General features: G+C 41.6%; 2 protein-coding genes across 8 annotated transcripts in view; both read left to right on the top strand.

Annotated features, from left to right (window-relative positions):
* Window positions 1–2616: 2616 nt before the first annotated feature.
* commd2 (COMM domain containing 2) lies at window positions 2617–8525 on the top strand. Of its 2 annotated transcripts, none has more exons than XM_029429769.1 (6): window positions 2617–2843; window positions 6458–6532; window positions 6789–6871; window positions 7387–7461; window positions 7544–7642; window positions 7884–8525. In XM_029429769.1, the coding sequence occupies exons 1-6, from the start codon at window positions 2777–2779 to the stop codon at window positions 8091–8093; spliced, it is 609 nt and encodes a 202-aa protein (XP_029285629.1). In that variant the 5' UTR covers window positions 2617–2776; the 3' UTR covers window positions 8094–8525. The 2 variants fall into 2 exon arrangements, with proteins under 2 accessions (XP_029285629.1, XP_029285628.1); XM_029429768.1 differs by having other exon boundaries at window positions 2620–2843; window positions 6455–6532.
* A 2954-nt stretch (window positions 8526–11479) lies between these two features.
* trappc8 (trafficking protein particle complex subunit 8) overlaps window positions 11480–25530 on the top strand; it is a 35830-nt gene continuing 21779 nt past the window's right edge. For 2 of the 6 annotated variants that reach the window (XR_003832124.1, XM_029429411.1), the window contains exons 1-7: window positions 11481–11804; window positions 15503–15712; window positions 18665–18748; window positions 23265–23354; window positions 23706–23880; window positions 25149–25302; window positions 25419–25500. Coding sequence is in view for 3 of the 6 variants with exons in the window: in XM_029429411.1 (XP_029285271.1) it covers window positions 11648–11804; window positions 15503–15712; window positions 18665–18748; window positions 23265–23354; window positions 23706–23880; window positions 25149–25302; window positions 25419–25500 (952 nt within the window). In the remaining 3 variants the exon portion in view is untranslated. Of the gene's footprint in view, window positions 11805–15502; window positions 15713–18664; window positions 18749–23264; window positions 23355–23705; window positions 23881–25148; window positions 25303–25418; window positions 25501–25530 lie in introns of all 6 variants that reach the window. The other 4 variants (XR_003832125.1, XR_003832123.1, XM_029429409.1 and 1 more) reach the window with 4 other exon arrangements.

The raw sequence follows: 25530 nt of genomic DNA, 5'->3' as shown, positions 1-25530 counted from the left end.
TATTACAACCAGCAGAGACTCGCAAACAACACCGTAGATGCTTTCACTGGAGTGCATGAGCAATTAGGGCAGACTAGCCTGATGACATATCAGAACAGAATTGCATTAGACATGTTGTTGGCTGAAAAAGGGGGTGTCTGCAAATTGTTTGGATCTATGTGTTGTACTTTCATCCCAAATAACACAGCCCCTGATAGATCCATTACCAAAGCCTTGGAAGGACTCAGCGCACTCAGCAAAGAGCTAGCCTCAAACAGTGGGGTAGAGAATTACTTCACAAGCTCCATGGAGCGTTGGTTTGGTCAGTATAAGATGATGGTGTTGAGCGTTCTGTTGATCGTACCGATAATGATAGGTATACTAATCCTGTGTGGATGTTGCTGCATCCCATGCATCCGCACCCTAACCACTAAGCTGATCACCACCGCCCTGACCAAAGAGAGAGCTGAAGCAGGTCAGTTTTTGATGCACGGAGAAGGCGAGTTCCTCTTAGAGGAGGAAAGACAAAGCCTGCAGGTAGATGTTTTCGTGTGAATAAATTCCACTAAATGATCACTCCTGCCATGCCTCAGCTACTGATTTTATTGTAGTTAGTCTCACACTGTAGGTACAGTTTAATACAGCTACCTCAGTCTTACATAGACATTGCAAGTTACCTATATTTACAGTCTTTTACTGATGTTCCAGGTATACTGAGATTTACTGTTTTTCTACTGTTTTTTATTGATGTTATAAGTGTGCTGAAATTTACAGTCTTATACCAAAAGTGTTTTTATAAAAAATGAAGCTAAAAGGGATTTTTATACTGGAATAAAAGGTGAAGCTAAAAGAGATTTTTATACTAGAATACAAAGCTGTTACTAAAGGTATTCTTTATTAAAGACAAAGTCACATTACCGAAGGTATTTTTATACTTATTTTTATAAGTCATTGTTCTCTAAATTTAGGTACGTTATTTGATTGAGGTATTCCCTATTTTTTAGTCATTGTTGTCTAATTCTGGTACGTTTTTGATTGAAATAAAAACCAAACAACTAAGAATGTATTATTTCATACCATATGCTGTATTCTTGCACCAATTGGTGCTTTATATTTACTGAATGATATACACACCATAAATGGTGTGTACGGAGGGAATTTGAGAAGTAAATAAACTCCTGATTGTATTGTGTCACATTTAATGATTATCACATGTACTCGTCCACCTCAATCTAAATGTATTATTGCACAACATGTATTTCTGCACAAATGTATAATGAGCACTATTTAGTTATGAATGTGAAGCACTGTAGGTTCTCTTCAAAGAGTTTCAGGTCCACCTCCATCTCGCCACATACAAGACGGCCCACCAAGGGGTATAACCGCGCCAACATGGACCAATGAGGGACGACGACACCCTTCTGTAGAGAATATAGCAAAATGTTTATGATGTTTTTGTACCACTTTCACTTGTACCAACAGACAGCTAACTGGCTCTTTATTGATTCGGACTGTGGACTTGGTGTGTGAAAGTGTCCTCGGCTGAGGGTATTTTTTGACATTGCTGTCATCATCACTTTAAATAAATAAGTATCTTGATCAACTAGAAGTTTACTGGATTCAATTGAAAGACTATCTCAGCGCCCTTTGGGCCTCAAAACCCAACACAGCCAATAAACATATTTTCGATTTACCAAATATTGACCTTGATTTTACCTTATATCAGTTCCCTTCATGGAGCTGTCTTTGTGCTGCAGCCATGTGCTCTCCGATCACATGACTATGGCTGTGATCACCAAGTTTAAAAACTTTATAAAAAACTCACCAAATTCACATTTTGCATGGAGTGATGGAAATGACAGGGACTCCAAGGGACATGAAATACTAATATATCTTACACATGATACATTGAATTAAAATGGCCATTTATGTATTATTTGCACAAACAATTAATATTAGGTCAATATTAAATTCAAAACTTAGCAGGTTTGAATATCCAAAATCAGGCCCAGGGACAAGTGACATACAGCAAGAACAACACATAAAAGGCCACTTTGTATGTAATAAAAATAATGACTGGTCTATGACTTAATGTTTGTATGTTCCTTTTGGTGTTAAGTGAGTGTCACAAAAACAGGAAATGTGTTTTAGTTTTTCTTATTTCTACCAGGGACACAAAAATGACGATAGTTGAAGAATCACCCATCTATCACCCCATTATTTAGCCCACTGCCACGCGAGCCACCAATTAAAGCTTGGCGAGCCGCGCTATGAGTAACACTGGCTGACCGTTAGAGTCTAACCGCTAACGGTTAGACTCTAACCGATTGCGTTAGAGGGCTACGCCCATACTAACTGGAATTACAGTTATCAATGATCAGTCTGGCATTCAGGCTTCAGTCATTGAGTCACCTGATATCTCTACACACAGATTTGAATGAAAAAAGTCATTATGAAATAAAAACACTGGAAAAAGTAGATTTTGAAAGAAAATCTGGTGGAAGGAAATAAAAATGAGCTTCAATAAATATAATTTTTTATAAAAACATTTCAAAGTTGGATAATTTTTCATTTTGTAATGTCTTATTTATTTTAATATTGATTACTTTAGGCTTGCACACATCACATGGGAACACAGACATGAAAGAAGGGATTAAGTCCAGAAGATGGCGGTAATGCAGCTGCAGTCAGACACCAAAGAAGAAGAAGGAGAGCTACATGGCTAAGCTAAGTCAGAGAGGGTTTCCTGTTTGTTCCTCACTGTCTCTGTTAAACAGTACTGTGCTGCTCGTCCAGGATGCTGCTGGTTTTGTCTGAAGAACATAAAGAGCACCTCGCCTTCCTGCCTCAGGTTGACGCCGCAGGTGAGTCGCTGGTCCTGGGTCAGCCCCGTGACAACATCAGCTGACTGCAGACCTTCATCCGTCTGGATCCAACTGTCGTTAAGAAATACACACAACTTCTTTAACGTTTGTGTAACCGAAGAATCACAAAGCAGTTTTGCAGTTTATATCGTAATTTATGTGATTATTGTTTCCGATGTTTATGTGTTTGGTACGTCTAATGTTTATATTTGGAAAAATACAGTAATTAACATGATTTATGGATTATATATAAAATGAAGACATTAACAATTTTACAATTCTGCTTACGACTGCATTATTTTACCTGCTCTGTGGAGATTATTAACCATACCAGCGATGTGTGAAGTAACCAGTAACAACACAATGACATGTAAACATCTTCCTCTGAAGTGTAGTGAAGAATGCTAGATATATAAAGTAGCATCAAACACTCAAAATAGAAGAGCAGATACCTGAATAAAAGGCAGAGGCAGTCAGGACTGAACCTGTGTCATGGATTCACAGTAAGAAGGCAGCCCTCTGCATGTGGCACCAGAGGAGCATGCTCCATGTCTCCTCAGTTCTCTATAGGTAGTGTGCAAACACGTGACAAAACTGTGTGATGCAAACGCCATTTTGGATGAAAAGCAAATCAACAATGGCGTCTAAAGCGAACAACAATACAACTCCGACTTCTTCAAAGTATTTTGACTCTCTGGAGTCCTCTGCAAAGGCAAGATTCAGAGAAAAAGTCCAAATTTGCGGCCGTGACCTGTACACGCTAAAGCCGTCGGATTATATTGAGGATTTAGCTTCATTACCGCCGATTGAATATCCGGATATTGTGAACTACATTGTGCTACAAACGTCGTAGGCAACCAACGCACAAATTAAGGCATACAAGAGCTTAGATGCTTATAATTTCTTTGTTTCTGGCTGGCTTGGTAGTCTTCTTACCAAACCAGTGAAAGATGACAGGGTGCTCGTCCATGCGCGTGTAAATCACTCTCAAAGAGCTCGAGATACACCGCTCAAGCCGTGGTTTGTGAGTGAGAAGAGCGGCGATGTTATCCTCGCACACTGTGATTGTATGGCTGGATTAAGCGAAGCATGTTCTCACATTGGTGCTTTGCTTTTCGCAAGTGAAGTAGTCTCAAGAATAAGCAAAACAAAAACATGCACAGAAGAAAAGAGCAAATGGCTGCCATCACATCTAAAGAAAGTGCCTTATTTACCAGTCAGCGATATGGATTTTACCTCGGCCAAAAAAAGACCGCTTCTCCTGGTGACGAAAAGTAAGGTCTTACAGTATTCGGGTATATCATAAGCACAAATGTTTAACGTAAACATTGAAAACATAGCTTTAGCAGGAGCTCTTACCAGATATAAAGTGAACGCCACATACACGGGTGAATTGTGCTTTTTCTTCTGTTAAATCCTCACGAGTTATGTTGCTAAACCAGTTTACGACGTTCGGTAGACAGCAATTCATCCCTCTTTTGTGGATCGTTGTTTTTGTTGATTTTAGTAAATCTAAAGAACCGTTTCTCTGGGTCACGAGTAGCGTTATTACCACAATTATACACTGCGCACAAGATTAGCATTTTCTTTCAATCTTAGACGTTTAACTACAAAGAAAATTATGAAGCGTTGCAGCAACTCGCATGCGAACGGGCGCCGTCTTGGTTGTGTATATCAAATCAAATCAAATCAAATCAAATTTATTTGTATAGCCCAATATCACAAATTATACATTTGTCTCAGTGTGCTTTACAGACTGTACAGGTTACGACATCCTCGCATCGCACAAGGAAAAACTTCCTAAAAGAAACCCCAAAATTAAAGGGGAAAAAATGGAAGAAACCTCAGGGAGAGCAACTGAGGAGGGATCCCTCTCCCAGGACGGACAGACGTGCAATAGATGTCGTGTGTACAGGATAAACAACATAGTACAAATACAACATTTGACAGAAATTATGTTGTGTTGGAAAAAAAGAAATAGAAAGTATGGATGAATCCAGGAAAATGTCAATAAGGCTTCCCGGTGTCCAGCAGGACCAGGTCAGCAGGCGCTGTCACGATTCATGATCCTGACGTAAACTTTATCAGTGGCAACCTGCCACATGAGAGACAGACACTCCGGGGATGATACCCCAGATGGTGAGTTAGTAACATACATTTACATAAATGCATACAGATAGAGAGGGAGAAGAAGAGAGAGGGAGGGGAGGAGAGAGGAAGAGAAGGAAGAGAGCAGGGAGGTGTCCCCCGGCAGTCTAAGCCTATAGCAGCATAACTAGGGGTTGATCCAGGGCAAACCTGAGCCAGCCCTAACTATAAGCTTTATCAAAAAGGAAAGTCTTTAGCCTACTCTTAAATGTGGAGAGTGTGTCTGCCTCCCGAACACAAACTGGAAGCTGGTTCCACTGGAGAGGAGCTTGATAGCTGAAGGCTCTGGCTCCCATTGTACTCTTAGAGACTCTAGGAACCACAAGTAACCCTGCAGTCTGGGAGCGTAATGCTCTAGTTGGTTTATAAGGTACTATGAGATCTTTAAGATATGCTGGAGCCTGACCATTAATTGATTTGTAAGTCAGGAGAAGGATTTTGAATTATATTCTGTATTTTACCGGGAGCCAGTGCAGTGCAGCTAATACAGGAGTAATATGATCCCGTTTCCTTGTTCTAGTCAATACACGTGCCGCTGCATTTTGGATCAACTGAAGAGTCTTAAGCGACTTTTTGGGACAACCTGATAACAATGAGTTGCAGTAATCCAGCCTTGAAGTAACAAATGCATGGACTAGTTTTTCTGCATCATTTTGAGACAGGATGTGTCTTATTTTTGCAATGTTACGTAGATGAAAGAAGGCAGTCCTTGAGATTTGTTTTATGTGGGAGTTAAATGACAGATCTTGATCAAAGATGACGCCAAGATTCCTTACAGTGGTGCTGGAGGCCAAGTTAATGCCATCCAGAGCTTCTATGTCATTAGAAAATGTGCTTCGGAGGCGTTTAGGGCCAAGTATAATAACTTCAGTTTTGTCTGTGTTTAACATCAAGAAGTTGCTAGACATCCACGTTTTTATGTCCTTAAGGCATGCTTGAAATTTAGCCAATTGATTGGTTTCATCTGGTTTAATTGATAGATATAATTGGGTATCATCCGCATAACAATGAAAGTTTATAGAGTGGTTCCTTATAATATTGCCCAAAGGAAGCATATATAAGGTGAATAGAATCGATCCAAGTACAGAACCCTGCGGAACTCCAAGACTGACTTTGGCTGTCATGGAGGATTTATCGGTAACAAGTACAAATTGAGATCGCTCAGATAAATAGGACTTGAACCAGCTTAGTGCGGTTCCTTTTATGCCAACACAATGTTCCAGTCTCTGTAGTAGAATGTCATGATATATCATCCAACATGGCTGATTTACGGGTTGGGACGTAAGTGTGACGTCACATGCACACGATCTATATAACAAGTGAATAATTGGATTGCATAAATATGAAAATGGGGACATCGCTTCTATTGTTTGTATTGATTATGTATAATCCAAACCCCCAAATATGAATTGAACATATTGCTGTTGTGAATTGAGCATATGTGTCCATGTTTTTGTCCTCAGTAGTTGGAGAGTTTGGTCGCATAGCGCTGGAGTTCTTAAGGAGAGGAACGAATCCCAAGATTTACGAGGGGGCAGCCAGTAAGACTACATCATCACATCCTGAGCAATCCGCTCATTGGCCCACTGTGACACTAGTGTACACTGTGGGCAGTAGATGACTTGCAATATGGTGTAAAACATTTAAACTCATTTGGATTAAGACAGACCGTATATACAGGATTTATTAATAAGGTTTTGTAGTATCCTATATCATGCAACTTTACACACATGCTACCTACTTCTGTCCCACCTGCTGGGACCTGAGAGTAAATGCATAATGATCCGCTGCTTGCAGGGAAGCTGTGTGTTCCTGTGGAAATGGTGCAGCATGGAGTGGAAGGCCTGATGTTCCTGATGACCGAGAGCTCCAAACACATGGTGACTCACACACTCTGACACTTCCCTCTGTGTTTCATACGATAAACACGTATTTTAAGTAGGACTCCTGATATTGTCTTTTAAATACCTCCTCATTGGGTCTTTTCCCTTTTCCAAAAAAGCTCTTTAAAGACGTTTGTTTTCCACTCATTGTTGCTTGTGGGCTTAATTTTTTTGAAGTAAAGTATCACGTGACAGACGAACGTCTTGACATGTGTCAAGAGACAATGATGTACAGACAGATGTATCCGGTGATTTTTCAAAATAAAACCTTTCAAAATAAAATATTGTTTTATTCAATCTTTCTGTGCGGCCCGGTACCAAATGACCCACGGACCGGTACCGGGACCACTGCAGTAGATGATGTCAGTGAGCCAGGCCTGGAGTGCAATCATTACAGCTCTGCTTTTCCGCATAGACCTGTCTGTCACATTTGGGATGTGTGCTATTCTTTCTGTGTACCTGTGTCATCCTGAAACACTAAAACACGTTGTATCGATGTGTGTTGTGTGTAGATCTCTGAAGTGGATTTCCTGGACTCGGTGCTGGTGTTGGGTTTTGGTGAGGAGCTGAACCAGACTCTCTTACAGGTGACTCTGACTGTGTGTTATAGATCTGAGATGATCTGCAGATTAGCACACTTTGAATGACCGTGTGAGCTTTCTGTTGCAGCTCTACCTGCAGCACCACAGTCAGATCCGCAGCATCCTGAGTCAGCTGCCCTCCAACCTGCCTGCCTACCACAACCTGGAGTGGAGACTGGATGTACAGGTGTGTGTGCTTCTGTGATGATGCGACAACATTTATTATTCAGCTGCTCTGGATTCAAATGGAGAATGTAGTAAATATGTGAACATGTTTGTTATGTTTGGTTCTTTAGATTTCTTCTTCTTCTTCTTCTTCTTCTTCTTCTTCTTCTTCTTCTTCTTCTTCTTCTTCTTCTTCTTCTTCTTCTCCCCCATATGTTTATCTGACACTTGCTATTGTGTTTTTCCCCACTCCCTCCTGCCAGTTGGCGAGTCGTGCAGTCCGTCAGCAGGTGGTGCCCATGCTGACGTTGCGTCTTCTCCTGACGGGGGGTGGTAACGGCGGCAATGACCGCAGCGGGAGGGTTCTCCAGACAGACCCCAGCACCCTGCTGCACCTCATCTCCACTCTGGAGGCCGCTCTGGCCGCCATGAAAACCAGCCATGCTCGCCGCATATTTCGCAACATCAAATAACCCTCCAGGTCACTTTGTGTGTAACGTGTGCCTCCTGCCTCCTGCCACCTGCGACACGTCACTTTACTAACTTTCTATCTGGATGTTCTACCGTGTAGGGCTTAGCTGCTCCTGCATGGTAAATGAGGCTTTCCTCCCTCTGACTGGTGGCTTTATTAGCCTGGAGTCACATGCGCCAGACGGTATTGACTGTATTGTATACAAGGTTCCTACAGTGCTGCTGATATTGTAATAAAGTGTAAGACGACAGGAAAGCCATTCTTGTGCAGCAACAGTGTAAAGGCAAGAAGGCCCTTACTTCCATCTGTGTCACCATGAATGGAGAACAACGCAAGTGTTTCAGCCCAGCAGAGCCGTATGTTATTATTATGATTATTAACATGTGTATTCAATTAATGTTTGTATGCTGCATAACAATGCTTTTGAACCGTTTGTTACATGTTGATTGATTCATATCTAACTTAGTGAAAAATTTCTTTTTTTTGGCCTCATGAACGTTTCCACGCATACAATGACATTGATCAATTGCAGTGGTCGCCCTCGGGCACTTGGTCGCCCACGGGGACTACGTGAGTCGCCCGCAGAGCATGTTCTAAAAATAGCACTAGTCACCATGAAGCTCCGTCTAAAATGTGTAATTAATTTTTCACTCAATAACACTTGAATTATTCTTTATTTTAAAATGACAATATTGAATATAGAATTTTAAAAAACAAATGTTTTATGTATACTCTGTACCCTGTCTGGGGTCAGAGTTCAATTCCACGCGCAAGCTAAATCTCCATTTCCCTTTTCGCTGAGACAAGCTAGCGGGAGCAGCTACGATGGGGCTTTGAGCAGCAGCATCTGTTTTCACCAGGCCGGTGAACAAGTCACAGAAAGCATCGGAAGCTTAATTTAGAGCTGCACATTATTTAATAAAGAACAAGAAAGCCTTTTCGGACGGAGAGGTCTTGAAAGGTGCAATGATGGTTATTGAAAACACTTTTTATAGAGGTGATACTTTGTACTAAAATATAACTGGTGTGATTTTGAACAAATAAAGATATTTACAAAAATATCAGAGATGTGATAACTGACTTTCAAATGTTGAAATAGATTGAGAACATAAATTATTTTGCATGTGTATACATACACATATACATTTCCTATCATGGTAATCATTGTGAGGAATAATTAACATGTGATCAGACAGTCTCTTCACATATATGAATATGATAGAATCGGAGGGATGAAACTCTTTTTAATGGTCACACATGCAGACACAGTGAAATTTGTTCTCTGCTTTTAACCCATCCAAGTACTAGGAGCAGTGGACAGCTAATGTATAGTGGCAGGGGAGCAATGGGAGTGAAGGAGGATGTCCGGTGCCTTGCTCAAGGGCACCACGGCAGGGCAGGGGGTGAACTGGGACCTCTCCAAGTAGCAGTCACACTACATTTTTTTAGGTCTGGTCAGAGACTTGAACCAGCAACCCTACAGCTCACAGTCCAAGCCCCTACTGACTGAGCCACTGCCGGAAGATGATTCTTCTTCTTCTTCTTCTTCTTCTTATTATTATCCATCCGCTTATCCGGGATCAGGTCGCGGGGGCAGTAGCTCTAGTAAGGAACCCCAAACTTCCCTTCTCCGGGCCACATCCACCAGCTCCGACTGGGGGATCCTGAGGCGTTCCCAGGCCAGTGAGGAGATATAATCTCTCCACTGAGTCCTGGGTCTTCCCCGGGGTCTCCTCCCAGCTGGACGTGCCTGGAACACCTTCCTAGGGAGGCGCCCAGGTGGCATCCTTACTAGATGCCCGAACCACCTCAACTGGCTCCTTTAATTTCACTTCACTTTTATTATTATTATTATTATTATTATTAATGTTAAATATTATAATTAAAGGTGAACCGTGCAACTATGTTATTCAGGAAGTTTGTATCAAACAAGTAGCCCTTCGTATTATTCAGTACCCTCGAAGTAGCTCTCAGTATCAAAAAGGTTGGTGACCCCTGATCTATTGCATGTTGTGTGAGTGTGGATAAACCATGTGTGGAGATGCAAACTCTCAATGCCATCATCCTTAAAGGGACAGGTCACCCCAAAATCTAAAATACATATTTTATGTAATGCTATTAATCAATCTAGATTGTTTTTGTGTGAGTTGTTGGATGTTGGAGATATCGGCCGTAGACATCTATCTTCTCTCCAATGTAATTGAACTAGATGGCACTCTGCTTGTGGTGCTCAAAGAAACAAAAAAATACATTCCAAAACCTAGAAATCATGACCCAATTCCTCAAGCTCCACAGACCTTGCTGTGATCAGTTCCATGTAGGAACTATTTTCTGTCTACCGAACTACACATGCCAACTGTATCACTGCGCAAAGGGAAGCTGCATCAACAATAGTTCCTGTATGCCGGCAAGAAATAAAATATGTACTTGATTTTGTGGTGAACTGTCCCTTTAAACCCATACCTGCTGAAGTGCAGGTTTCCTGACCATTTGCTGGATCATGACCCAGACGTTCTACTGTGAATCCCATCAACTCATTTTCAAATACGAATGTATGATGGAAGAGTGTTGATATAATTCCAATGTAGTTATTGTAAAATCACTATGATCTGTTGGGTTTTATTATCGTGACTCATTTCATGACTATAGTCTGACCACAGTCATGTTTAACATTGTGGAACACAATGTAGAACAAAAGGAAACCTGTAACAACACAGCCACACTTAAAATGAGGCGTATGTCCATGAATCTATTGCCCCAGTGCATGCTGGGAGGGTTCCCAACCAACGCCCTTGTCTCATAGGCTAACTGCACTGCACTCGTTTTTCAACTCACTACTGGTGTTGCCTTATTTCAAAATAAGAGCCACATCTAAGGCTAACAGGCTGTTATCATGCTAAAATAACCCTGTTAAGTCTTTTATCCAGATAATTTGGTTTTCAAAAGGAGAGGATTTATCTTGAATAACAGTTTGCTTTTTGTTTGGATCAGCTGAAAATGAATGTACGAGATGTGTTTCATGTATGTGTACAATTTAACTTTTTGTAATTAGTTACTTACTTTTATTGTGCTACTTTTATAGCAGATATGTACTTGCTCATCAATATTTCTAGAATAAATCTCACAGTATGATCTATTGTATATTTACTTTGTAGGTCAAAGTGCATGATACAGAGTATTACTATGTGTACACTTTTAAATTTGAAGAAGAAAAGGAGTATGCACACATTTACATTAAAAAGAAATAACTATATGGATGGCTTTCTGGTTTATCCTGTATCAAGACATCCAGAGCATTTTCCCATAATAAAGAATAACATCTCTGTTCGTATAGGAATCTTAGTCCCACACGACATGTCAAAATGAAAAGGAAGCAGCTCAGTGTCAGGCATCACCTGACCGTCTCAGCCCTACAGGAAGTCGGTTGGCTAATTCAACATGGCTGCTGTCTGCGAATAGAGGAGGAGTAGTCCAAGCTATGAAATAGTCCGCTTTCTCCGTCTACAGGACACTTGACTCGGTTCCGTGTGTTAGTGCTCTCGACGCTGCTCCGACATGGCCCAGTGTGTTCAGTCTGTGCAGGAGTTCGTCCAGGACTCGTTGGTACCGATGGTGGCCGTCTTATGTAGTGAAGAAGCAGAGAGAGTGACTCGCAAGAACAACCTGAGCTTCGCTGAGCTGCTGCGGCCTTTCTGCAGACTAACGTCCGAAGGTAAGTGAATGTGAATTACTCTGAATGTCAGTCTCAGAGCTGTCACACACGGAGCTCTAGTGAGGGAGCTAGCGTCTTTAGCCTGTTGACGTTAGCTTGGCGCTAGCAGACGGCTGGCAGCTGTGTGTTGACCGACCGAGGGAGATGAAGTCCCAACGGACACCTGAGAGGGCCGACTGACCGACACCTGAGCACTGAGCCTCTGGAAGACACACAGCGAACACTTCTGGTGTTCTGCTCTAATGGACCTTATTGGCTAACAGGCTATAGTTGCATGCTAACTCCACAGAGCCAAGAGAGCCGTGGTGTCACAAACCACTGTCAACATAACAGGCTCGTTCCAGAGGAGCTGAAGAGGACAGAGCAGGAGACCGGGACAGACAAGTCCCAAACACTGACATGAATCACATATTATTAGACCAATCTACTCACTACACAACACATGTTTCATCATGTTATTCTGTAGGCAGTGTGGCTTAGTAAAATGCTATACAGGCTTTAACCTCCATATTATTCAAGTATTTTACTTCATCATTTAAATGAGCTACAGTCATGTAAAGATGCCATCATGTCAGTTTGCTGCTGTATATAAATCGGCTGCACGGACTTGATTGCTGGGCCTTGTCCCTCTCACACGAAAGACACTCAAAACATGAATTAATAACAAGGATACAGAAAGCAGAAAAATAAAACAAAATAGTTTTAATCTGTCTGAGTTTCACATCAGATGTCATTTTAAAATCCTCACATCCCATTTTTAGCAAAGGTTTTGTGTCGCTTCATGATGCATAAAGATTGTTTGTATGCAGTCTATAAGATCAATCAATAATATAAGCTGGTTTTATTGTAAAATAATAATAATATTTAGCCTCTCTGACTGATTATAAGCCCCATGCGACCTCACTACACTTGTTTTTTTGACAGAATAAACCTTCATATATCAAATATAATAAATATATATATATATATATATATATATATATATAAACACACACATATGTATATGTATATATGTGTATATATATATATATAGATATTATAATATATATATATATATATATACATATATGGTGTGTATGTATATATATATGTGTATGTTATGTATATATATTGTGTATGTATGTCTATATATATGTGTAATTTATATATAATCTATTATATATATATATGTTTATGTATGTATCTATATATGTATATATAATATTGTCTATATATCTATATGTGTCTGTATGTATATATAAATATATGTAATATATAATATAATTTATATATATATCTAGCTGTATGTATATGTATGTATATATATATAATCTCTTCTATCTCGTCTCTGTGTGTCTCCTCTACTCCCTGCTCTCTCTCTCTCTCTATCTCTCTCGCTGTCTAGTGTGTGTGTGTGTGTGTGTGTGTGTGTCTCTCTCTCTCTCCTCTCTCTACTCTCTCTCTCCCCTCTCTCTCTCCCTCTATATATCTCTATCTCTCTATCTATCCTCTATCTCTCTCTCCTATCTCTCCCCACCCTTTTTCTTCTCTCTCTCTATCTCTCTCTCTATCTATCTCTATGTGTATATCTGTCTCTCTGTTGTCTCTCTCGTCTCTATCTCGTCTCTATCTCTGTCTCTCTCTCTCTGTGTGTGTTCTCTCTCTCTGTCTCTCTCTCTCTCTATCTGTGTGTCCTGTCTCTCTCTCTCTCTCCTCTATCTCTCTCTCATGTCTCCTCTCTCTCTGTTCTCTCTGTCTCTCTGTCTCTCTCTCTCTGGCCTGTCTCTCTCTCTGTGTCTCTCTCTGACCTCTCTGTCTCTCTCTCTCTCCTCTCCTCTCTTCTCTTTCTCTCTCTCTCCTCTCTTCTCTTTCTCTCTCTGTCTCTCTGTCTCTCCTCTCTCTCTCTCTGTGTCTCTCTCTCTCTCTGTCTCTCTCTCTCTCTCTGTCTCTCAGTTTCTCTGTCTCCTCTCATCTCTCTCTCTGTATCTCTCTCTCTTGTCTCTCTCTCTCTCTCTGTCTCTCTCTCTCTCTCTCTCCTCTCTCTCTCCTCCTCCTCTCTCTCTCTCCTCCTCTCTCTGTCCTTTCTCTCTCTCTCTCTCTCTCCCTCTCTCTCATCTCCCTCTCTCTCTCTCTCCCTCTCTCCCTCTCTCTCCCTCTCTCCCTCTCTTCTTCTCTCTCTCTCTAGTCTATCTGTTCTCTCTAGTCATCTCTGTCTCTCTCTCTCTCATCTCCTCTCTCTCTCTCCTCTCTCTCTATCTCTCTCTCCTTCTCTCTCTCTCTCCTCTCTCTCTCTCTCTCTCTCTCTCTCTCTCTCTCTGTAGTCTCTCTCTCTGTCTATCTCTCTCTCTGTGTCCTCATCTATCTGGTCTCTCTCATCTCTTGTCTCTCTCTAGTACTCTGTCTCCCTCTCTCTCTCTCTCTGTGTCTCTCTCCTCCTCTCTCTCTCTCTGTTCCTCTCTCCTCTGTCTCTCTCTATAGATGTCTCTCTCTCTCTGTCTCTCTCTCTCTCTGTCTCTCTCTCTCTTGTCTCTCTCTCTCTCTGTCTCTCTTATCTGTCCTCTCTCTCTGTCTCTCTCTCTCTCTGTCTCTCTCTCTCCTCTGTCTCTCTCTCTCTGTCTCTCATCTCTCTGCTCTCTCTATCTGTCTCTCTGTCTCTCTCTTCTGTCTCTCTCTGTCTATCTCTCTCTGTCTCTCTCTCTCTCTGTTCTCTCTCCTCTCTGTGTCTCTCCTCCTCTCTATGTTCTCTCTCTCTCTCTGTCTCTATCTCTCTCCCTGTCTCTCTCTCCTCTCTGTGTCTATCTCTCTCTCTGTCTCTTCTCTCTGTCTCTCTCTCTCTCTCTATGTCTCTCTCTTCTTGTCTCATGTGTCTCTCTCTCTCTTCTCTCTCTCTCTGTCCTTCTCTCTCTCTCATCTGTCTTCTCTCATCTCTCTCTCTCTCTCTCCTTCTATATCTCTCTTCTCTCTATAGTCTCTCGTATCTGTCCTTCTCTCTCTTTTCTATGTGTTCTATCTCTCTCTCTCTCTGTGGTCTTCTCTCTATATCTCCTTCTCTATTACTCTCTTTCTCTGGCTCTATGTATATCTCTTCTGTGTGTTATATCTCTCTATTTCTATCTATGTCTCTTATTCTTTCTTTTTTTTCTCTTATCTTCTCTATCTCTTTTTCTATCTGTCTATGTGTCTGTGTCTGTGTGTCCTATCTATCTGTGTTGTATATCTGTGTGTGTGTGTGTGTATATATTCCGGAGGGTACTGTAGTTAGGCTGATAATGTCTTTTCATTATGTATATTTATTAAATAATTGTTGTAATGAAATGACAATTATTTGGTTATAAGTTAAGGACTTGGGCAGGTTTACCACCAGGTGATGCCCGCGCACCACCAGTGCTAAACGTACCACAGTTTGGGAATCAATGTTCTAACACCCTTAAATGAAGCAAAACAAGACGATGCAATGAGCTTTCCAAAAATGATAAAAAAAAAAAAAAAAGACCAAGACAAACAAACGGGTAACAGAAAATTGCTAGCAGATAAAGAATAATAGATGAAATATCTTCAGTGCACCGTAACCTCCTGAATAACCACAAGACAAGTGTCCTATTCATACTCAATTGTTTTGTAGTAAAAAGACCTGTTGAATGAAGTTAACAATTATTTATAGTTCTAGCAGAAATAGACACAACAACAACAACAAATGAATGTATTGTCTTCTTCTCTAGGTCACATCCGGGACCCCAATAATCAGGTGCAGGTTGTGAAAAATCTGCGGATCTGTGTCAACAATGTGGTGACGAGCCCATGCACGGCATCTGCTGCCTTCAGCCCCGCCCAGCGGCGACTGCTCAATGAAGTGGTGCTATCCTGCCAGCCACAAGAGGGTGCTGCGACCAACGTCATCACAGCAGGAGACTATGACCTCAACTTCAGTGGTAAGAATTGAGCTGGAATTCTACAGGGTTTTAATGTCTAAAGTGGTGTAGTAGCCACTTTATTTAATAACGTCTACCAGTGCAAACAGCTGTCATATGGGAAGTTTGAATATTTTGCGCTTCAGTTGAGATCCTCTGTCTACTACTACTGACTACTGTCTGCCATGTGCATTGAATTTGACAGTTTTTATAGTGGGAGATTTTTATATTCATATGGACAATCCCAAAGAAGGCAGTGCTAAAGAACCTTTGTACATCCTTGACAACATTGGGCTTTCCCAGCATGTTGCAGATCCAACACGTAATACCATTTTAAATCTTATCTCCAAAGGTCTACATATTTCTGAGGTTTTGGTGATTTTGTCCTTTCAGATTATTACTGTGTTTCTTTAAAACGACAACTAATCCTAACCGTGACACCAGCAGAATTAAATCAGATGTAATCAGAAAACACAACTTTTTATTCTAATGTTATGGATGTTATTGATGTTATTGATGTTATTGATGCCATTGCCCCCATGAAGATCAAAGTTGTCTCTGTTAAGAAACAAAGTCCCATGGAGGAATACCACACTGGTAATGGCTCAAAAATGAGAGAGTAGAAAGGCAGAACGTAGGTAGCGAAAAACCAAACTCCAGGTTCATTATGATATATTTAGAGAGAGACTTTGCATCTATAACTTGGTTTTTAAACAGGGAAGATACGCACCTAACCTACTGTTGTCGACAGACTGACAAACCCCTCAGCATAAATCCCTCCTGAAATTTTAAAGATATCCCGGGCAAAATAGCTAGCCTCCTCAGACTTTAGTTCAATTAATAGACGAATATACTGTAAGCACACTGCAAATTGACTACATTCACAGCTATATCGTTACTACTAACTTTGTATTCACCGTCGTCACACATACACACTGCAGTTCACTGACAGAGTAACATTATGCCAGGCAGACACACAGCTCACAACCTCGCAACTAACTGGGAAAGTGGCTGCATGTGTCAACGACAATTTCATGCAACATCGTGGCTGCTAACTCTCCGACGGGTGACCTGGGGACTCAGTCGCCTGTTTTGCACTTTCACTGCAGCTGGAGAGAGATGATGTTTGGGCATCGTTGCAGCTGGGCGACTTGTTAGGCACTTAAACCACAGCACCTCTGCATACAAGGCACTTGTTAACGGTTAATGATCGGGTAATTAATATTAATGATCGGGTGCCATTTTTTATCACCGGTGCTTATAATTCAGCAACGGCAGTGTGCCACGGCAAAATTAATATAGGGGAAATGCAGAATGACAGAGATAATGATATATTGGCCAATATTGATATTTTAACAAACGCTTAAATTAATGCCGGATTCGGACTACATGATATTTTTTTCTGTTACGATGGTCACTGTATCAGATTAAGCATTTGTAGTCGTGGAACACAAACATGTTGCGGATCAGGCCATGGAACACGTCTTTGGAACACGCCACGCCATGAAACACGTCACAGAACGGAACATGCCGTGGAACACGTCACGGAACACGGCATGGCTACGCCATTGAACATGTCACACCATGGATCACGTTATGCCGTGGAACACGTCACGGAACACGGCATGGCTACGCCATTGAACATGTCACACCATGGATCACGTTATGCCGTGGAACACGTCACGGAACACGGCATGGCTATGCCATTGAACATGTCACGCTATTGAACACATCACGCCATGGATCGAATCAAGGTGTGGAACGGAACAGGCTGCGGAACAGAACTGGCCGTGGAACACGTCACGGAACAGGGCACGCCATTGAACACATCACTCCTTGGATCGAATCACGGCGTGGAACACGTCACGGAACAGGGCACGCTATTGAACACATCGCTCCATGGATCGAATCACGCCATGGAACGGAACAGGCCGTGCAACCAACCACACCGTAGAATAAATGTAAAAGTAAATGAAATGAATTCAAATTATACACATCAACTCCAGTAGTAGAGTGACAGATGGACTCCCTCATGAGATGTACAGCCTCAGACCAGCATTGAGTACACACACAAAGCACACACTACCATTTCATGCCATTGTTAGTAAAGCTCAGGTACCAATGGGCAGTTTCAATTGGTCTTAAGTTAAGCTAAATGCTTTGGTTTGCCAGTAAGATTCAATAAGATTAATGGATACAATTCTTTATGTTGAACATTTCAATTGAAGTATGAAAGAATATAAATGATAAATATATCAATATATTAAGACCCCAAGTGGTCCGCAGTGTGTTTTCCACTGTGATTGAATATTGTCCATAGTATTTCTGCAAGTCATTCTAAACACTTGTTTGTTTGGGCTTTGACTACGCACGTAGATTTACATTACAAATCCACAACCACAATGTTAGTTTGATCTCCATTAGCTACTGTAGCTCTATACATCAATATTGCATCTTTAGAAGAGGAAACTGTTTGGCTCCTCCTTTTCTTGAGAAAATGAATACATTTTATTAAAGTGTGTTTTACAGGTGGTCATCATTTGTCGACATTACAAGAGCATACACTTTCAGTTTGACCTCCAGATAAAGATGTGGTTTCTTTACCCGCTGGACGACATTTCCTGTTATGTTCAAGTATAAAAATACAGATATCCAGACTAGCACTTTGAGTTTTGTTTACGCAAATGAAAGGTGCGCCTATAAATACAATTTATTATTATTATTATTATTATTATTATTATTATTATTATTATTATTATTGTAGATAAATGTATGGAATCCTATGACAATACAAAAATGACATTAGTATGTGTGAAATAGAATTGGAGTGTAGATAGTTTCAGACCTCCTAAAATGCTTTTCGACCCTGTTTATTTCCTTGATCATCTGTAAATTCTCAATTTAAATGAAGAGACCTTGAAGAAAATGGGATGTTGCTAACATTAGCGCTGGCTGTCTGTTTCCACCTATCAGATCACTCTCTTAAATCTAGCCTCCCCTGGTACAGTGCCTGGAGAGAAACACTGTCGGAAATCAGCACCTCCCAGCACTACACAGGTATCACTCTCTCCTAGCTGATGTGTGTGTAGCTATAGTCCTCTCAGGTATCACTGTCTCCTAGCGTGTGTGTGTGTGTGCGTGTGTGTGACCATGTGGTGTTTTTCTTTGTTTTGAGATGGCTAGAAGTATGAAATGATAACTTGTTGTTTTTGACCTGGCACTAGATGTACAAACAATATGTACGCACAAAAACATGCACACACCTTTCACTACACATCAGTGTTATTTTTAAAGGAGGAATGTGTCACCTCACACAGACTTAAGACCAGCGCACACAGTTTTCTAGAGCCAGCTGCAGGTGAAATGATGATAAATGATAATGCATTCACTTGTATCAGCGGGATCTCTGTTGTCGCTATTTGTGGATTTTACTTGTTTATATGTGACTTAGAAGTTTATTTCTATCCTACTGCTAGTTTTTTTTTTTTGTAAAGTTTAGCTCCAGTCGTCATCCGCTGCTTGTGCAGAGAGTGTGGCCTGGGCGTTACCTGCTTCACTTCCATCAGCAGGTGGCAATCAAAGCATGGGAACTTGGCTTGGCTCTTGAGGAGTTGTAGCATTTATTCACGGAGCCTAAGCTGTGCACACACTACACTGCTACCTTCACAGCTCTAACGTTATTACTCACTTAATACTGGTGACACATGCTCTCTCGCTCTCTTTGTCTCAACCACACACTCACTCGCGATACACACACAACCTACGCACCGAGTTATAGGAGTCTGATACATGTATAAGATACTTTAGTTTGAAAAAAAAAAACATCTTAAAAAATACCCAAATTCCTTATGCTTCCGCCTGGTTGGGAGCCAATTTAAGCCTGGCGGAGACCCTGGGGTAAGAATAAACCCAAACACCGTTGTTGGTCTCTGATCCAAGGCCGATTGCTTAGGTTAGGGGATCTGTTCCCTGTCTTAGCCTTGGTACCAGGTCAAAGGTCCCTGGGAACCTGGGAGTATTGCTGGCAAGCAAAGCTGTGGGCGCAGAGGGAAGCATATCCGACGCTCGCCAGCAGCCCATCACATTGAGGTGGTGAAGAGATTCGACATCCTGGACTTTCAGCCTCTGGTCTCGGAGCCCACGGAGCCTGGCTCCTCAGTGATGTTCCAGTCTGAGACTAGTGGCCCCCCGCCCTGTCCACCCTGTCCACCCTGTCCAATGGGGGAATCGTCACCATCAGGTTCTTCACATCGTGTGTCAAATCGGTATACACTTTCAGCGGCAAATGAGCTACGACCTCACCTAACTAGGGTTCAGCCATGCTTTACTGCTGTCCCCAGGGGCCCTGTATAAGTTAGAGTTTTCTCAGGGCCGACTATACAGGAGAGATCTCCGACTCCTTCTCTTCTTGTGGTCTAGTCCATTTTCAGGAAAATAATTTTCAGGAAAAAGTGTGCACGGACACACGGCCTGCCTGTGTCCGACATAATGGAGAGGATCCCGTCAATCCTGGCCAGCTGTCCTTTTTATAGAACTAATGGGATTCACCAAAGTGCTCTGGCAGCACGTTCTTTAGCCAATAACATGTTTTACTCAGTGCAAAATGTCTTTACTAACTGACTTGGTGTAATACCTGCAGATGAACATATCCTGTATGAGTTGAATCCTTACTTTCTCAGTTTTTATTAATCTTATTTGATATAATTTATTCTCATTTATTCTAATAGCTCATGGTCAAACAAGATGAAAAAAAGTTCAACAAGGGGAGTTGCATAAAACGTTGTTCAACAAAAATGACTCAAACTGCTTTTTCAGTTACAGCAACACGACAGTGGAATGATATAAAGGAGTGTTATAGCTTTAGTCACTTTAAAACTAATGTTAAAAAAGTATTGAAAGACAGACGGACATGTTGTCATTAAGGTCTCATATGTCGTATAGGTGCATATATTTATTATTAATGTTGAATTATCAATTTATATTTATGTGCCTTTTATTTACATGTCCAGGGACAACAGATGAAAATGAGCACTGTGCTGTATCTGGTGCAATAAATGTATCGTACACATTCCCCTTTTTAAATATAGCAATAATTTAAATCAATGTTCTGATGTTTGAATTTAATCTTGAATAGTTAAGTATTTAAATGGTAAATGGACTGCATTTATATAGCGCTTTTCTAGTCTTAGCAACCATTAAAAGCGCTATACAACACAAGATCACACATTTATACACTGGTGGTAGAGGGTACCATACAAGTTGTCTCCTGCTCATCAGGAGTGATAAACATTCACATGCAGACTCACACACTGATGGCACATTCATTGGTTGCAATTTGGGGTTCATTATCTTGCCCAAGGACACTTCAACATATTGACGGCTGCTCTACCTCCTGAGCCACATCTGCCCCTGGAAATATTTCAGTATGAGCTCTATAAATGAATCATTGATCCTCTTTCCTAAGTTTAGTAATATAAATACAACAGATTTATTTAGTCCAGTTGAACTAAACCCTGGAGCGTTTACCTCCTTGGTTCGTTTGCTTGGTCAGAATCAGAATTTAGTTTAATGCCAAGAGGGTTTTCACATATAACATTCACGTAGCTGCAGCGTACCAGATGGTGATGGAGGAGGTGAGGATGGACTCGATGATGGCAGTGGAGAAGTGCACCATCACTGACTTTGGCAGGTTGAACTTCTTCAGCTGCTGCAGGAAGTACATCCTCTGCTGTGCTTTATTAATGAGGAAGCTGATTTTCTGCTCCCACTTGAGGTCCTGGGTGACGAAGGAGCCCAGGAAGCGGAAGGACTCCACAGCGTCACACAGTGGATTTCAGGAAAACCCCCCCCCCCCATCACCCTAAGTTGTTCTGACCACACCAAGTCACCAGATGGTCATCTCCTACCTGTAGGCGGACTAGATCTGCTGCTAGATCAGGGGTCGGGAACCTTTTTGGCTGGCAATTTTATGCGTGCTAAGTGTTAAGTATAACACATTTCTCTGTTTACTGCACGGGTGTCAAACTCAAGGCAATTATATCCGGCCCGCGAGAAAATATGTCTATCATATCTGACCCGGTTTTGGTAATTAAATCAATGCATGGCACAACCACGGGAAAATACATATTCGAGGAAGTATCTAAATGTGTGAGAAATTAAACTGTCCCGGGACAAACTGACGGGACTGACGACAGATCGAGATCCTGCGATGTGATGAAAAGTTTAGTGGGCAGGATGCGGGAGAAGATACACAGTCATCTGCATCTTACACCAGGAAGCGCTGTGTTGTAAAGCTCTGGAGATGGAACATGTAACAAGCACCGTAACACAGAAAGGAAACTTTATAAGAGTCAATTTAAGTCTTTTCTGAACATGGCGGTGCGATGGCTGAGTTGAGGGAAAGTGCTGGATAGATTTTTCGAGTTGCGTGAGGAAATCTGCCAGTTTTTGGTAGCAAAGGGAAAGACACCACAAATCTCTGGGACGATGTGAGCTGGACTGTTTGTGCGACATAACGAAGCATCTCACTGTTAAACCTGCAGCTTCAGGGCCGTGTGATCACAGACATGTATGATGCAGCAGGAAACTTTGGTCACTACGTGTTTCCAAACACTGACAAACATCTCCACCGCTGTGTTCCCGACAGCATTCTGCTGATGAAATGAGCGCATTTGCCGACTTTGCCGCTCAGAAATTTAAATTGAACTGCTCAGCAATCCGTTTGCAGTTGACTTAAATATGTTCCATATCTTTTGCACTTTATCCAATATGTGTATCCTGTTCAATAAATGTGGACCGTGTTTGGCCCTCGACGTAGTCCCAGTTTTTAATGTTGGCCCTCTCTGTGATTGAGTTTGACCCCCCCGGTCTACTGCTTGCTTTGTGCAGTTTCTCCTCTGCTCGGTTTCACGAAGGGCGGGGCTTCACTGCCGACACGCACATGTGTGAACACACAGACAGTCATAGACAGGGCGGAGGAAAGGAGAGGGGAGAACTAAAAAAATAAAAATCCGCTGCTAAAGGTTTTACTTTAAAATGACACAATATAATTATTTATTACTTAATTACTATAGGTTCCCGACCCCTGTGCTAGATGATCAAGTGGAGGGTCATGTTGACTGTTGAAGGCCTAACTGTAACTCTTGTCCGGACCAAACAACCGCTTTTTGGTCTGCCTCAAAGGGGTTAACCCTAACCGCTGTCAAGTGAACTCTGGAGCGGTTCGTTTCTGTTGAACACCAATCGAAACATACAGTTTATTTGTCATTTCTTTGGTTAACATTTTCTTTTGAGTCTGAACAAGTAGCAAGCTGGATGATGGATGGATAATGAAAGATGGATGGATGGATGATAGATGGAGAGAGGGAGAGCGAGAGAGCGCGACATTGTGGTTCATGTTCGGCACCAGACCACCCGCATATTTGTGATGCCATTAATGATGTTTATGACAAGATATAAATGTTTATCTTTTTAGCGATAAAAGTTTAGTAATAATCTGGTGAACAATGAAAACACACAGTATGAGATTATTGTTTGCTTTAAATCCTTCATCTCATTCTGACTTTGTTTCTAGCGACCACGCCCTGGTTTGAAGCCTACAGGGAGAACTTCCTGCAGTCGATGCCTGCCTCCGACCATGAGTTTCTCAATCACTACCTCGCCTGTATCCTTCCGCCAGCACACGTATACTACTTTAAGTTGGCCACAAATACAGAGTTTATTTTATTGAAAATATTCACAATTTTAAATTGAAATATTTGTCTTCCATTTTGTTCAGCTCTACAGTGACGTTCCACTGTTACTTCTACAAATACTGTTATTGTACAACATGAGTGCTTAGAATCTTGATCTTAGATTTAAAGGACAGCTTTACCTGCATAATGTGATTTATTTCCTGTTGACATAACAGTATTATTATTAGTTGTAGTCTTTGGCTCCCATTGGCCCTCCTGCTCTTCTCTGTTGTCTGATTGCTCCACATGCTTGTATGTCCTTGACGTCCGGGTCCTGACAGGCCTGCTGGTGGTGTCCTCCACTGAAGCCGTCCCTGTGGAGCAGTTCCTCAAACTTTCCCAGGAGCAGCACAGGATTCAGCACAGTGGAGAATACACCAACCCCAAGTGGTTTATCCCCAACACGCTCAAGTACTACGTCTTACTTCATGACATGAGCGAGGGGGGTGAACAAAGGTACTGAAAGGAGCCTCACTATGTACATGTTTACATTTTGTTGCAGTACTCTACAGCAGTGGTTTCCAAACTTTCTGTGGCCAAGGCACACCAAAGACCAAGCCAAAGTCTCAAGGCACACCTGAGTTCATATCCGGGCAAAATCCCCTCTGTAACACATAGTGCCACTGTTATCACTCTGTGGACATTAATTTAGCCTAGTCCTTGTAAGAAGCTATTCTCCTTTACACTAGCAGAGAGCCTTTCATGTGTCACACTCTAATATTTCCCACCATGCGCAAATGGCTAAAACGGGTTCGCTTTGACAGATTCCTTTTTTTTAATGATTGTTTTATTTATATTTAGGCCAAAGCATATAAGACCTATTGTTTCTATATTGTGAAATAAGTGTGAAGGATAAAGTACAGTGCTTCCCTGCGCTGCTTACCTCGTACCACCCCCCCTTATATTCAAGTCTTTTTATATTTTTATATTCACAACTCACTTTTCACATTGAACAGGTGCTCTTTTATTAAATAAACTAAACCCTTATGTTTATCTCATTTATGTGCACGTTTCAGTTGCTTTGCATATTTACATTCTCTCTGCTATGCTTCCGAACACACACACACACACTTACTTAGTCAGAGACCGAGCGGAGAACAGGTAAGGAGAGAACTTAAAAAATCTGCGCCACGCACTGACCTCATCTAGCCCAGGCAGCAGAGCAGTAAAGGTAGGGGAAACACTGAAGTAAATCACAAACCTTGTCTATAGTTAAAAGCAATAGGCCTAATTGTTTCAAAATTCCACGGCACACCGGGATTTGTCTCACGGCACACCGTTTGGGAACCACTGCTCTACAAGATGCCATTGCACCATCTAAAGTTGTGTATTATAAGCATCATTTTCTTGGTATTTCTTTGTTAAAGAACTATGATTGACTAAACTTGTAGTTTGGTCTGATTCTTGATTTAAAAGGAATCAATACACGATTACAGAAACGTAAGCAGTGTTAAAGAAGAAAATCCAACTATAATTACATTACAGGTCATTTAGCAGACGCTCCATCTAGAGCAACTTACATTGAACTAAGTACAGGGACAGTCTCCCTGGAGCAACTCAGGGTTAAGTACCTTGCTCAGGGGTACAATGGTGGCAGCAGAGTCAACTGTCACATGGTTTAAAAGAACTAGTGTGGATGGAAAAAGGGCCATGTTGTTGTATGGCTTGACTTTTAGTATGACTAGCTGCTTTGTGTTTGATCAGTGTTCCTCATTCCTCTCCAGGGCAGATTCGGTGTACGAGGATATGAAACAGAGGTATGGTCACCAGGGCTGCTATCTGTTGAAAGTGAACTCTCGTACCTTCTCAGCTGAAGAAGATGAACAGATTCCAGACCCCTGGAGTCAATACCTGCATAGGAATACTGTGCAGAACCAGGTAAAGCCTGTAGCTTCCTCCACATGCAGTGACACAGTCCAGTGTCAATCTGCCATGAATGAGCCAGTGGATGCTCTGCTGTGTGCCTTGTGTTAACATGGTGACCCTTATTGCAGGACGTGCTTGACGATGCAGCTGTGAACAGTGCTGCTGTTGAGAACAACATGAGTGCTGCTGAAGTGGACTCACCAGAGAAAGGTCAGTCAGTTTAACAGCTCCTTCATATAG

Source organism: Cottoperca gobio, chromosome 4 (genome assembly GCF_900634415.1).
Source record: "Cottoperca gobio chromosome 4, fCotGob3.1, whole genome shotgun sequence".
NCBI classification, from domain to species: Eukaryota; Metazoa; Chordata; class Actinopteri; order Perciformes; family Bovichtidae; genus Cottoperca; species Cottoperca gobio.
This window is presented reverse-complemented; position numbering and strand designations above follow the sequence as displayed.